Genomic DNA, 13,831 nt, shown 5'->3' with positions numbered 1-13,831 from the left:
GGTAATGGACAGGCCGGGCGGTGGTACCTTTTCTGCCCCAGGTAGAGGTGCCCTAATCCGGTTTGTCTCCCCGAACCTTCCGCACTGGCCGGTGCCACTGCGTGCAGACAGGTGTCACGCTTACTCGCAGAAAACACTGGGATTCCGGCAGGAGCTTTCAAAATAATACATAACCGGATACTCTAAGCTTGGGACTACAGTAATGAGAAAAAAAATTATCATGTAACATATTTCGTCATATTCTACTGGAAAGACACATTATGATTACTTATACGTTTGACAGGTGATACGCTCACAATACCGTGTGATTCAGCAAAGTTCAAGCAGTTAAATTAGCTTCATCCTAAAATAAAACAAAAACGGATGTTCTATGCTTGGGTACGAGAAATAAACAATTACTGTAACACATTTCGTCATATTGGGAGTGCGCTTTGATCGTTTTATGTTTGACGTTAGCTTCCGCTTTCAAAATAAAACAAATCCGATTTTCTATGCCTGGGACAACAGCAACGATAAATACATACTGTAAAATATTTTGCAATTTTCTGCTTAAGTACGCTTTGCTAGTTTATACGTTTGACGGATGAGACGCTCTCAATACTGTTTGCGCACACATTCCTTGTTAAAATACCACATTGAAACTCCAAATTAAAATAATACAGCGGAGTACAAAAACGACATAATTGATACGCGTATTATCCCATTTTGACTGCGTTCAGCCATGAGCTGCGAAAACTGACGTTTATTTTGAAAGCACTGGCCGTTATTTCCCGGCTTCATTTTGGAGGCTGGGCGTGGAAAAGGATGAAGATGATGATGATGATTTTCAGCCAGCAGCCACAGGAGTCGAATCCTTTTGTTCAATTCCTTAAAAAAAACACACAAAAAAACAAAGGCAAATCAACACAGTCGCAGCTTTACGCTCATAAATGGAGGTAATGCGCATGCGCAGTGGAACCATGCTGGATGATGCTTCAACAGGCTCCTGCAGATCTTAAACAGTATTTAGGGTTTGTTTCGAACTGAGAACATCATTTTAAAAGAAATAGATATATTTGTGATATAGCATATTATTAAGGTCAGTGATATGAATGAGAATAAATAATCAAAGATGTTTAACAAGGCCAATAGGATGTGTTTGGATTGTTGGTCTTGACTTTTGACCCATTAATGCAACAGTCTCCTCTGTAAAAAAAAAAAAAAAAAAGCATTACTCAGCATCGCAATGACATCATCAACAGCTGGGAAATGTCACTGCCCTATATGTGCATACAGTAGAGTCAGCGTCTGAGCTTCCAACCAAAATAAAAGCCTTTGTTTAAATTAGATCATTTTTATTATTATTTCAGCAGCTTTGACGGACAAAAACGTTTTGGCGTTTGAACAGCTGAAGGCTTTAGACAGCCGCCACAAGGACGAATGAAAAGGGTGGAGCTTCAGCGTACACCTGCGTAAGTCTCCTTTCTCTCGCCGTATCACAAAGTGCTGCACAGGACACATTAGAAGCTTGTTATTACCTACGTAGAAATGTTTTGTTTTTTTTACTTGCTGAAACCGATTTTGTAGAAATTCCTCTTGGAATGCTTGTTCTTGCCGACACACACACACACACACACACACACACATTCAACAGAAACACTGCAGAACCACAAAATAGCTCCGTGTTCACATTCTAGTACACACTATGAAGAGCACACAGCGTCTCAGGTTTGAGAGTGCAAAACTGATCATTCCTAGGAAGATGTGACATTCAAGATTCCGTTTGATTCCTTGTTGTTCGTCGTTAGAAGAGAGGCCGCAACTTTAAGTCCCCATCACTTTTTAGAGTAAAAAAATGGGTTTTTTCCCCCCAGCCTGCACTGCATTGCTTTATTAATAATTACAATCCCGCTCCCAGCTCTTAGCTAGCTGGTGTTTGTGCCATTGAGGCTCTTAATTTGGTGGAGCAGTGAGTCTCTTTCCATTTGAACTTCAGCCAACACCATCTTGGCTAGGGACAACTCCATCTTCAAGCAGTCGTTCTCCTCCGTTAGCATCTGCGGGAGGAGAGAGAATAAAACTGTCAGGTACTTACGGTGTAGGAAAAAAACTATCTCTAGGTCTAAAAATGGAATGTTTAAATTGAACTTTTATGTACGTTTTCACGCGTGGATGGACGAGGGCTAGCGGACGGAGTTTGGCTCAGTGTTCCATTTGCAGCAGCCTCAGGAACCGAACACTGCGCGCTGTCCTCACTCGGGCTCCGGTGCTTGGCCTCCGCTGTGAGGGGGCGGCGACAGAAGAGGAGAAGGGGGCGGGGTTATCTAACAACCGTGAGTCAGCACACGGGGTTGGCGGCGGCACGTGGACGTGCGGGCGTCTCACCTCCGATGTAGAAGGCGCCGTCGTCTCTTCTGTGGATGACCAGCGTGTCCACGTGCAGCTTGACGGGCGACGGCTCGGGGTCGGAGGGGTTGTCGCGCGGACCGTCGTCCTGCGGAACAAAACTGACAGTATCAACTAATATTCTGCACGAATGGAACAGTGTGAACAAAAAAAACACTGAAGGAAGTAAAAACAAGGAAAGCAGGGTTGTAAAACATATTGATGCTTCCGCAAAAAGTAGATTGATACCGGTTTTTTTCCAATATCGGCAGTACAGAATAGGGTTGTCCCGATACCAATATTTTGGTACCGGTACCAAAATGTATTCCGATACTTTTCTGTACTTTTCTAAATAAAGGGGACCACAAAAAATTTCATTATTGGCTTTATTTTAACAAAAAAATCTTAGGGTACATTAAACATATGTTTCTTATTGCAAGTTTGTCCTTAAATAAAATAGTGAACATACAAGACAACTTGTCTTTTAGTAGAAAGTAAACAAACAAAGGCTCCTAATTTAGTCTGCTGACATATGCAGTAACTTATTGTGTCATTTATCATTCTATTATTTTGTCAACATTATTAAGGACAAGTGGTAGAAAATGAATTATTAATCTACTTGTTCATTTACTGTTAAGGTCTGCTTACTTACTCTTTTAACATGTTCTATCTACACTTTTGTTAAAATGTAATAATCACTTATTCTTCTGTTGTTTGATACTTTATATTAGTTTTGGATGATACCACAGATTTTGGGTATCAATCCGATGCCAAGTAGTTACAGGATCATACATTGGTCATATTCAAAGTCCTTATGTGTCCAGGCAGGCCCGGCCCTAACCAATCTGGCGCCCTAGGCAAGATTTTAGGTGGCGCCCCCCCACATCGGCAGTGAAGTGTATATACTCACAAGAAACCGAATGGGTTTTTTTTACTTAAAGAAAGCAAATTAACAATCAGAATAGTTAACAATAAAAAAAAAAAAAAGAATAAATAAATGAATGCAAAAAATAAAAAATGAATATATGAAATACAATATTTTTTACATACATATTGCTTAATTAACATTAATGATGTGCACTTTAACAACTAGGCTTACAACTATACCTAATATATAAAGGGGTGGAAAAGTGACTATTACCTGCAGGGCAAACATTAGCTAACCAGAAGGCAATAACAATGTAAACAAAAAACACCTGCTTAAAAGATCTAATACAAATGTCCCTGAGGAATGTAAGGTGGGAGTACTGTAATTACCTAACGTTACATTATTATTTTCCATAACAATTTAGCCCCCTCCACAATATTAACCCGACGTTAAAACAGAACTAGCTATTTATTGATTAGAAATTGCCGAATCATGTAACATTAGCTTAATGCTAAAAAGCCAGGTTACTATCACATTCTGTAACAGACAAATAATTTCATGTAGGCTAACGTTACCTACCTGCTACCTCTGTCTTTTTCTCGTTTCTCCTCCTCTTCTTTTCTCTTATTTCTTCCCTGGGCACCTGACAGTTTTGGCCGTTTTGACATCTTGTGTTGATTTTTTGATGTGGTGACGTCCAAAAAGAGTCATGATATGGGAAGGGGCGTGGCGTCGGGGGGGGGGGGGGGGGGGGGCGCGTAATGTTGTAACAAATAATATTTCTATTATATAGGCTTTACTTTGCATTTTAATTAACGTGGGATTATTTTTTGTATTTAGAAATAATAGTACCAACTTTTTTTTTTTTCTCCAACATTTGTGGCACTGGCGTGGCGCCCCTGATGGACGGCGCCCTTAGCATTTGCCTATACGGCCTATACCACGGGCCGGCCCTGTGTCCAGGGACATATTTCCTGAGTTTATAAGCATAATATACATTTTAAAAAAACGAACAAAGATGTTTTGATGCCAAAAAAATATCGATGTAATCATAATAGTATGGGGGGGACCGGTACTTTTCAGAGGCGGTATAGTACTATACTAATACCGGTATAACCCTCGTACAGAATACTGTACAACAGTTTTTCTTTGGCAAGCCGCGTCAATTCTTGGCGTGTGAGCACTTAGTCAATGCCTAAAAGAGAACGCTTGCTGTTTAAAAAAAAAAGATCCAGTGCTTCTATGTCTTTAGTTACTCGTAGAATGTTGTCACAAATGCATATTTGGAGCCTCTGGTTCGCCCTCGCTCATAAATGATAATGGAAGTGTGTGAGTGTAGCATAACTTTAGATGTGACATAACTTCGCTTCACAACACACCTCATTCCCACCTGCTTTGCCAGAGAATTAGACGTAGCAGAAATTATCTGTGATGTACTGTAAATTATTGAAAGGGATTTACAGATGTATCTTGTGTTTATTTGCTAATCAATTACAAACATTCGCCACAAAAGTGAGAGCTGAGATCCGCCACCTGAAGCCCTCCAGATGCGTGCAGCTTATAACTTTATCACTTCCATAAGTGCTAATAAACACAGCTTCGAGACACTCTCCTGTCGTTTGGCAACTCTTTGTTCACCAGTGCTTTCCTTTTTTCACCAGGACGGCAAAGTGTGGCCTGGGGGCCATTTGCTGAACGCACCTCTTTTTTATGGCACTTTGTGGAAGTAAAATGTAAACATGGAGTAAAAAGGCAAAACGTGACGAGAAAAGGCGGAAATGTTGGTACTAATGATAAATAAAAACAGAAAAATTTGTCTTCAAATATATGTTTTTACCTTTTCATGAAAAATGACATCACACTACCGCCATCTTGAAATAATATTAATAACAATATTGTTTGTTTTATACACTGAAAGGCTCCACGCCACTGCTGTTCTTTTTATAATGTAAAATATTTGACTATTGTTATTTATGATCATATTCATGAGCACAGTATTGTTTGTTTTGATATACCGGGAGGTTATAGAACACTCTTTTTTTTTTAAATGTATAGTTACCTCTTGGCAGCTCATACTGACATTTTAATTATGTGCAAAAACATGTTGAAGCACAGTTATCTTAAATACTTGACACTTTGAAACACTTTTCAATACAAGTAGTGATTTTAAAAGTACATGGGTTCAATCTTTTTTTTCATTGTTATCGTGTTATCCAAAATAGTGGAAATTCAAAGGTATTGGTATCGACTACAGAAATCTCGGTACTGTGACAACAAGTCTAAAGGAAAGGTGGCAGCCCCTGAAGCTCAGAGCTAATCTTATTTGCATCTAAATGTACAGTACGAGTCTAGCTTACAACACACTGATTGTGGTTGCCTGTTGACGAGCTACAGCAGGGGAGTCGCCAGCTCCTAAAGTGACGTGCTAACTTGGCTAGCATACAACTGCACTTTATTCTCTCTCCACCACGCTGTGTTGTGACTAGTGCTAGTTTTTTTTTTTTTAAATCAATTGAATTAATTATTATCTATCGATTCACAGGGCCTAATATCAATATTTACATTCCATATATTTGTAAGTGAGAGTCTTGTAAAATGACCACTAATGTGGTGCAAGGTCACGATGAAGTAAGGACAGCAGCTGTAAAACGGGATGTGCTTTTGTTTACAAAACCCCCCGCACTCAGCGTAGTCATCAAGAGCGCCAAAAAGACCAAAAGCACTTTTCTGGCCTTTAAAATAAAACAATGTTTATTTACATCCTGTTTGATTACGCTGACAAAATAAGGGTCTGTGAAAACTAACTCACAGTGATTATTATTTTACACTTGAATACTTGAATTTAAGATTTTGAGGCAGACGGTCTTCAACTTTTGTTAGAATAATTATGTATATATTATCACACAACTCTTATGCTTAAGGGCCGTTGCTATAGTTATTATCAATTGTGCTGAAGTGGTATTTTTCTTTGCCTGTGCAAAGCTGGCAATCCAAAAGATTGCAAGCCAGTCTCGTATCTGTGTCTGTGTCCAGGAACGGCCTGCTGACTGCCAAGGCCGAACACCGCCGTGACGCAGACAGAGCAGAGACAAGGCGATATCACCAGTGTCAACACATTTGCATTTCTTGTATAATCATATATTGTGTCTTACTCCCTTCCCATAGCTACAGCTTCAGTGATGTAACCAGGGACCTCCCAAATAAATAGAGGAACCACGTGGGCAAGACTTTAGACCAGACCTGGGTAAATTAAGGCCCGTTAAGTTTTTCAATGTGGCCCGCCGGACATTCCCAAATAATTTTTTTAGATGTTTAAGATGGAAAGTGTAGCTGCCACTATGAAGTGCAGTGATGTTTTCTAATGACCGTAAGTCTTCAACTATACAAAGTATTTCAATAGTTGGAATCTGCACTTTTGCATGATATACTAATTACTATAGTAATCTAAATAGTTACTATGGTAACCTAATTAGTTACTATGGTAACCTAATTAGTGACTATGGTAATCTAATTAGTTACTATGGTCATCTAATTAGTTACTATGGTAATAATCTAAGTCACAGCAACTCAGACGAGGCACCAAGCAGTGTGGGTGGGGAGCGTTTCCACAGAGTGTTTCCAGAGCGGCCAGCCTGAAATGCGGGTGTCAGGGACAGACGCGGAAGGAGATTTTTACAACAAACTTCTGAAGCTTAGTGATATATCAGATGTATCAGATTGTAGGTGGGGTTTTTTTTACCCTTCGCGTTCATATTTCGCTGTGTTTGTTTCATTTTTGTTGTGTTTCGCTTGATTGTAAGATATGTCAATCAAGAGGGGGTGTGAGGTTCATATGTTGTCAGTATTCAGTGTTTTATCCTTCATAGTTAATATTGTAAAGCCCACATTCTTTATTGTCATGTACATTCTGGGTGTCTCATTCAGTAAAAAAAATTAAAATTCTGTTCAGTTTTTTAAGGCGGTCTGTCATAAAGTTTTTAGCTTTCAATAAGACATTGTGAGGTTTTGTATTAGTGTTCCTAAAAATCAGATATACCGGCCCCCAGAAACATTTTTTTCTCAACATTTGGCCCCAGAGTCAAAATAATTGCCCAGGCCTGCTTTAGAGCGAAGTTTGGATCTGTAACTAGAGCACAGCCCAAAAAACGTGTCTCCTCAATTGAGCTAAATTTAACTCTGTCTCTGCATGATTCCTTGCTTCTCGTCTGTTTCATAGATGTCATCAGTGTTTGAACCTGACAACTTTAAACTGTCTAAAGTTGTTCAAGGTGAACAGAGCAAATAAAGTAGATCTAGTATTTTGTAACAGAGTTGTGACATTTTCAATATTTAAGTGCAGTTCAAATCAAATAGTGAGTGATGGATTTAGAACCTCATGATCGAAAATCAAATTTGGGGAAATTGGTCATAATACCCAGGACTGTTTGTTGAGCAGAAGCTTTACTTCCTGCTTTCATGTCCTCTGCGGCCCATTTAGGCGGTCAGTAGGTCGCGATAAAACAATATCTCTTCCATCAATAAACTTTCAGAGGGGGAGAAGCACACACCTTCAAGTCGACACAGGCGTCCGTGACGCTGATCTCCATGGGCAGCACTTGCGGCGCCGAGTCGTCCTCCAGGAACTGGGCCAGGTTGCGCAGCGTGGACATCAGGAGGCTCGCCCGGTACCCGTTCACACGCAGCTGCAGGAAGCCGTTGCGCTCGGCCAGCGGCGAGTGGGCGGCGGCGCGCGGACCGCTCTCCAACCGGGCGCGCACCTGTGGGCGATGGCGGCCCAGCACTGACGGGGACTTGACGTCGGCAGCCACTGGGGGAGAACACAGGCAACACTTAATAGTGTAGTCTTTACAAATAAATAAAGAAATAGAAAAAAATACAATAATAATTATACCAATTAATTAATTAATGATTTCAACAACGACAAAAAATAGATGAAAATAAATAACATGCTTTTGGTGCGTAGAATGAGTCACGGTGCATGGCAGCAACATTTGCAGACACAAAGAAAAAAAAGCTTGCAAAGCCTTTCTGGCAGCCGAGGTGTCTCGTTACCCGAGGGAGGAGAAACAACACAAAGTTGCTTGTGCGCTTTTATGAATGAAACGCCACAAAGCAGCAAAAAGTGCTGCAAAGTTTCCAGAGAAGATTTGAATGAAGGAACTGTTTTTGACCCTGGGATTTTTCCCTAAACTAACAAGTAGAGCAAGTGGAGGTAATGAGAAGATAGGAGCCACACTTGAGAGACAGAAAAGTCATCACACCTTCTGAGGGAGTGCTGGCGTCCAATTACACACGCGCGCACGCACACATATTGGATGTCAGCACTGCTCAGACGATAAAATGACATTTCCTCAATACTGAGGCAGGAAGTGTGGGGTGAGGCAAGGGGATGAGTAGGGGATAAGAGAGAGAGGTGCAACTAAGCAGCGAGAGGAAACGCTCGTCGCCAGGAATCACTGGACTGAAACTGCAAAGTCTGCTGCAGTGGCGAGATGATGGAGGAGAGGAGGGAAGGGAGGATGGAGTGAGGAGGGGCTCGGGGGGAGTCAGGATTCATTTCAGTCGCACGCGCGTTTTAGGTTGCGGGCTTAATGTTGCACATAATGGCAACGCTCAGTCTATTACTGTCAAATTTAGCCTTTTAAAAGGCATCACAAACGCACAGAAGTCAATGTCACGATCCCTCGATTGGTGTGTAATGGCACGTACCTTGGTTTTTAAAGTCACGGTTTTAGCTGTTTTAGCATAAATAGTTCCAATTTGCATCACTGTTCCCCACCTCTACAGAACACCGCTTTTGTCCGTTAATGTCTATCACCCTGAAGGCCAAGCATTCCTAAACAGAAGAGAGTTCTCAAAATCTGGCTTCTCCTCGGCACTCGTGCGAGCCAAAGGCACTCTATAATACCCTATGACCTCCAATCACATGGCTTTTTCTTCTCCAACACAGCAAGAACTACTGTAGATAAAAGCACCTCCATCTGGGGTTGTCACAATACCATCATTTCAGTAGTCGATACACATACCTATACAGTGCATCTTGAAAGTGTGACGCTCGGGTCGCATGACGGCGATTATTGGTGTGTTCTCAAGATGCAGAAGATCGAGGAGGCAAAGTACAGGTAAAAGTATTTAATGTAGCTAAAAGAGTGCCGCTGGGAAGGCACCAAAGCATAGGGAGGGCTGTGCAAAAAACAAAACTAAAACTGACAGGTGAAAAAACAACAAAACGGAATGCTGGAACATAGCAAAACTCACGGCAGGAGGAAAGAGCGTCCACATGAATGATTATAATTTCCAAACAAAGTCCCGACAAAGAATGGTGGCTCAGATAGAATTAAATATAACTGATTGCAAACCGAAAACAGGTGAGAGGAAATGCTCTGGGCAAGATGTGTGAAGCGGTCACTAAAAAACACCAACATGACAGGAAGGGCCACCAAACGAAAAGCACAGGACAGGAACCAACACAAAACACAGGAGAACACCAACAAACGGGCACGGCCTGGTGTAACCAGCCGTGACAAAAAGTATTCACAGCGCTTCACATGTTACATCCTTATTCCAAAATGGAATAAATTGTTTTTTGTCCACAAAATTCTACACACAATACCCCATAATGACAATGTGGAAACATGTTTTTTAAATGTAATTTATTAAAAATAAATAAATCACATGGACATAAGTATTCACAGCCTTTGCCATAAAGCTCAAAAGTGAGCCCAGATGCAGAACTCGATGGTCACTCTGTCAGAGCTACAGCATTCCTCTGTGGAGAGGAGAACCTTCCAGAAGGACAACCATCTCTGCAGCGAACCACCAATCATGTCTGTATGGTAGGGAGGCCAGACTGAAGCCATTTCTTAAAAAAAGCTTGCCAAAATGCACCTGAAAGACTCTCAGACCATGAGAAACATAATTCTCTGGTTTAAAGAGACAAAGATTGAAGGCTTTGGCGTGATTGCCAGGCATCATGTTTGGAGGAAACCAGACACCGCTCATCACCAGGCCAATACCATCCCTACAGTGAAGCATGGTGGTGGCAGCATCATGCTCTGGTGATGTTTTTCAGCAGCAGGAACTGGGAGACTAGTCAAGATAGAGGGAAAGATAAAAACTTTTCTAGATAAAAACTCCAGAGCACTCTTGAACTTGGACTGGGGAGACTGTTCATCTTTCAGCAGGACAACGATCTAAGTATAGGCTTTTATTGTCATTGCACATCAAGAACAGCACTATTGTGAAATACTGAGCACACAATCAAGATATCAAAGGGATGGATTTTGGACAACTCTGTAAATGTCCTTGAGTGGCCCAGCCACAGTCCAGACTTAAATCCAATTAAACATCTGGATCTGTAAATGGCTGAGCGCCAAAACACTTTCCATCCAATCTGATGGAGCTTGCTGAGAAGAGGAATGGTCGAAACTGCCCAAAGATAGGTATGCCAAGCTTGTGGCATCGTATTCAAAACGACTTGAGAATGTAATTTCTGCCAAATGTGCATCAACAAAGTATTGTGCAAAGGCTGTGAATACTTATGTACATGTGATTTCTTAGTTTTTTATCTTTAATAAGTTTGCAAAAAGTACTAAAAACGTTTTCACATTGTCATTATGGGGTATTGTGTGTAGAATTTTGAGGACGAAAAAAGGTATTACATTGTGGAATAAGGCTGTAACATAACAAAAGGTAGAACCTACTCAGTGGCCTTGTGGTTAGAGTGTCCGCCCTGACATCGGTAGGTTGTGAGTTCAAACCCCGGCCGAGTCATACCAAAGACTATAAAAATGGGACCCACTACCTCCCTGCTTGGCACTCAGCATCAAGGGTTGGAATTGGGGGTTAAATCACCAAAAATTATTCCCGGGCACGGCCACCGCTGCTGCTCACTGCTCCCAGGGGGTGATCAAGAGTGATGGGTCAAATACAGAGAATAATTTCGCCACATCTAGTGTGTGCTACAATCATTGGTACTTTAACTTTAACAAGTGAAGCGCTGTGAATACTTTCCGGATGCACCGTAAATTCCCTGATTCTCAAGACTTATTCGATACTACAACAATAAATAAAAAACTAAACCCATGTACATTTATATTGACTATTTTATGGAAAAGTGTTTCAAAGTGTCAAGTATTTAAGATTACTGTGCTTCAACATATTTGTGCACTTAATTTAAATATCAGTAGAACAGTCTTACAGTATATCAAAACAAACAATACTGTGCTCATAAATATGATCTTAAATAACAACAATAGTCAACTATTTTACATTCTAAAAAGAACAGCAGTGGTGTGGAGCCTTCAAGTCCATAACACAAACAATATTGTTATTAATATTTTCTTAATGTGGTGGTCGTGTGACATGTCATTTGTTCGAGAATAGGTTAATAAAAAGGCTATAACATATATTGAAAGACACAGTCTTGTGGTTTTTTCGCCATTAGTATCAACATTTCAGCATTTTTTCATTACGTTACGCCTTTTTGCTCTATTTTTCCCTTTAGTTTTTTTTATTTCTCCAATGTGCCATAAAAAAGAGGTGCGTTCAGAAAATGACCCCAAGGCCACACTTTGCCTTCCTGGAGATATGAGTAAATCTGTGGCGTTCAAAGTGTTGCCAAACAACAGAAGAGTCTCTGAGCTGTGTTTTCTTCGCACTTATAGAAGTGATAAATGTTGACTTGCATGCTTCAAAGATCATTTCTGCTTCGTCTGGCAAAGCAGGCGCGTCTGAGGTGTGTTGTGAAGCGGACTTACCCTGACTCAGTGCTCACAACTGTGAGAACTGACGCAGCTCGCAGAGGAAAAGATGTTGTACAGTATTCGGTACTCCGGATACTGAGAAAAGCAGCTATTAATGTAATTTGTGCGTGTCGATACAGACTTGGTATCGAAATATCGATACTTTTGACAACCCTACCTCCATCAAATAAAAAGGCTGCGGCGCGAGCAAAGTCAAACAGCATTTGAGTGGAAGAGAAAAGTATCACACACGCAGACATGCACACGAAGCGACACATAAGTTACCTTGACTGCTCTGAGCAGGCATTGAACACACCGCACCTGTGGGGTTACAGCAAGGTAAATCATAAGACTTAGACTTAGCCATTCGTACCGCACTGGACGTGGGTGCAATTTCCTTAAATTGGTGTATTATTTCCAGTCATGTTTGGAGTTAGCTCTACTGTGTAAAGTGGCGGGGGTCATTACATGTTTTAAATATGCACATCACTGTAGTCACAGACGAGCAAGACCGGTATATAGGTTTTGACTTGCAGATTATTTCAAGTCCTTCTATTTTATCCGTATAATTAAATATGTCTGTTAACATTAAGGACTTGTGAGGAGCATTACAGTAATTCTATGACTCAGTGTGTGTGTGTGTGTGTGTGTGTGTGTGTGTGTGTGTGTGTGTGGGCAATGGTGTTCTCTCCTTTCCCAGTCGAAGAAGGGAAAGTAGTCCAAACTCTATCACAGATCAGAGCACTCACATTAGGCAAATGTATCGGACCTTAGGTGTCAAGTAGGCCCAAGCAGGGTACGATTTGACCAGTGTGAGTATGGGGGAGTCTGCTGGGATATTCTCCACCTTACCCGTGGCCGGAATGAACATAAGCGCGATAAAAAATGGATGGGTGGATGGGTGGATGGTTGAATGGATGGACGGATGGACGGACGAACAGACGGAAGAATGTGAATCTTACAACTGACAGTTCAATTTGACGCTCAGCACGTAAATGCTGAGAAAGCCTAAAAAAAACTTTATTTAAAAAAAAGGTTTCTTGAAAATTTGGAATCAAAATTAAATCAGAATTGAGTTTCATATTTTATATGGCACCCCTAGTGAGTGCTCTTAAGCCTCGTTGGTAGGCCGGGAAAAATTTGATTCAGAATTTTCAAGAACCAATTCTTGTGAGGCCATCTGCACGCTTACTCGCTGCACATATACTGTAGCTCAGGAGCAAAGAAGAGCCTTTGTAACCTGTAACATGTTTTTAAAAAGGTTTCATTATAATTTACGGTATACTAAATAATATATTGTTGGAATTGGTTTGAAGACTCTTGTTGAATCAAGAATTTATTGTGAATCGAATCGCCACCTTAAGAATCAGAATCGAATTGTACGTGACTTGAAAAATGTTACTCCCTACCCTCAGGAGGGTGAATTTTATCCTATCCTAAACATTGCCTGATTTTCTAAGTATCCGTGAGGTCCGAATTGAACCCAATTAGGCCCTGGAGAGGTCCGGAAAGGTCCCAAATGAACCTAAATGGTCCCAATGATGAATACGGTTCCCAAAAGAATTGCACCCAAAATGCACCTACTCAGTGGTCTTGTGGTTAGAGTGTCTGCCCTGAGGTCGGTAGGTTGTGAGTTCAAACCCCGGCCGAGTCATACCAAAGACTATAAAAATAGGACCCATTACCTCCCTGCTTGGTACTCAGCATCAAGGGTTGGAATTGGGGGTTAAATCACCAAAATGTTTCCCGAGCGCGGCTGCTGCTTGCTGCTCCCCTCACCTCCCAGGGGGTGGAACAAGGGGATGGGTCAAATGCAGAGGTTAACTTCACCACACCTAGTGTGTGTGTGACTATC

General features: G+C 41.2%; 2 protein-coding genes across 9 annotated transcripts in view; both read right to left on the bottom strand.

Annotated features, from left to right (window-relative positions):
- Window positions 1-393, bottom strand: part of anks1b (ankyrin repeat and sterile alpha motif domain containing 1B) — a 261,822-nt gene extending 261,429 nt beyond the window's left edge. For 4 of the 6 annotated variants that reach the window (XM_061959540.1, XM_061959542.1, XM_061959541.1 and 1 more), the window contains exon 1: window positions 28-390. The gene's annotated coding sequence lies outside the window, so the exon portion shown is untranslated. Of the gene's footprint in view, window positions 1-27 lie in introns of all 6 variants that reach the window. The other 2 variants (XM_061959543.1, XM_061959544.1) reach the window with 2 other exon arrangements.
- Window positions 394-1,313: 920 nt separating this feature from the next.
- bltp3b (bridge-like lipid transfer protein family member 3B) overlaps window positions 1,314-13,831 on the bottom strand; it is a 37,344-nt gene continuing 24,826 nt past the window's right edge. For 2 of the 3 annotated variants that reach the window (XM_061959535.1, XM_061959537.1), the window contains 5 exons: window positions 12,262-12,297; window positions 7,780-8,039; window positions 2,365-2,473; window positions 2,138-2,259; window positions 1,314-2,036 (listed from right to left, as the gene is read on the bottom strand). In XM_061959535.1, the coding sequence (XP_061815519.1) occupies window positions 1,905-2,036; window positions 2,138-2,259; window positions 2,365-2,473; window positions 7,780-8,039; window positions 12,262-12,297 (659 nt within the window). In that variant the 3' untranslated portion in view covers window positions 1,314-1,904. The remainder of the gene's footprint in view (window positions 2,037-2,137; window positions 2,260-2,364; window positions 2,474-7,779; window positions 8,040-12,261; window positions 12,298-13,831) is intronic. The other variant, XM_061959536.1, reaches the window with a different exon arrangement.

The sequence above is a fragment of the Nerophis lumbriciformis genome, linkage group LG05 (genome assembly GCF_033978685.3).
Source record: "Nerophis lumbriciformis linkage group LG05, RoL_Nlum_v2.1, whole genome shotgun sequence".
Taxonomy (NCBI): domain Eukaryota; kingdom Metazoa; phylum Chordata; class Actinopteri; order Syngnathiformes; family Syngnathidae; genus Nerophis; species Nerophis lumbriciformis.
This window is presented reverse-complemented; position numbering and strand designations above follow the sequence as displayed.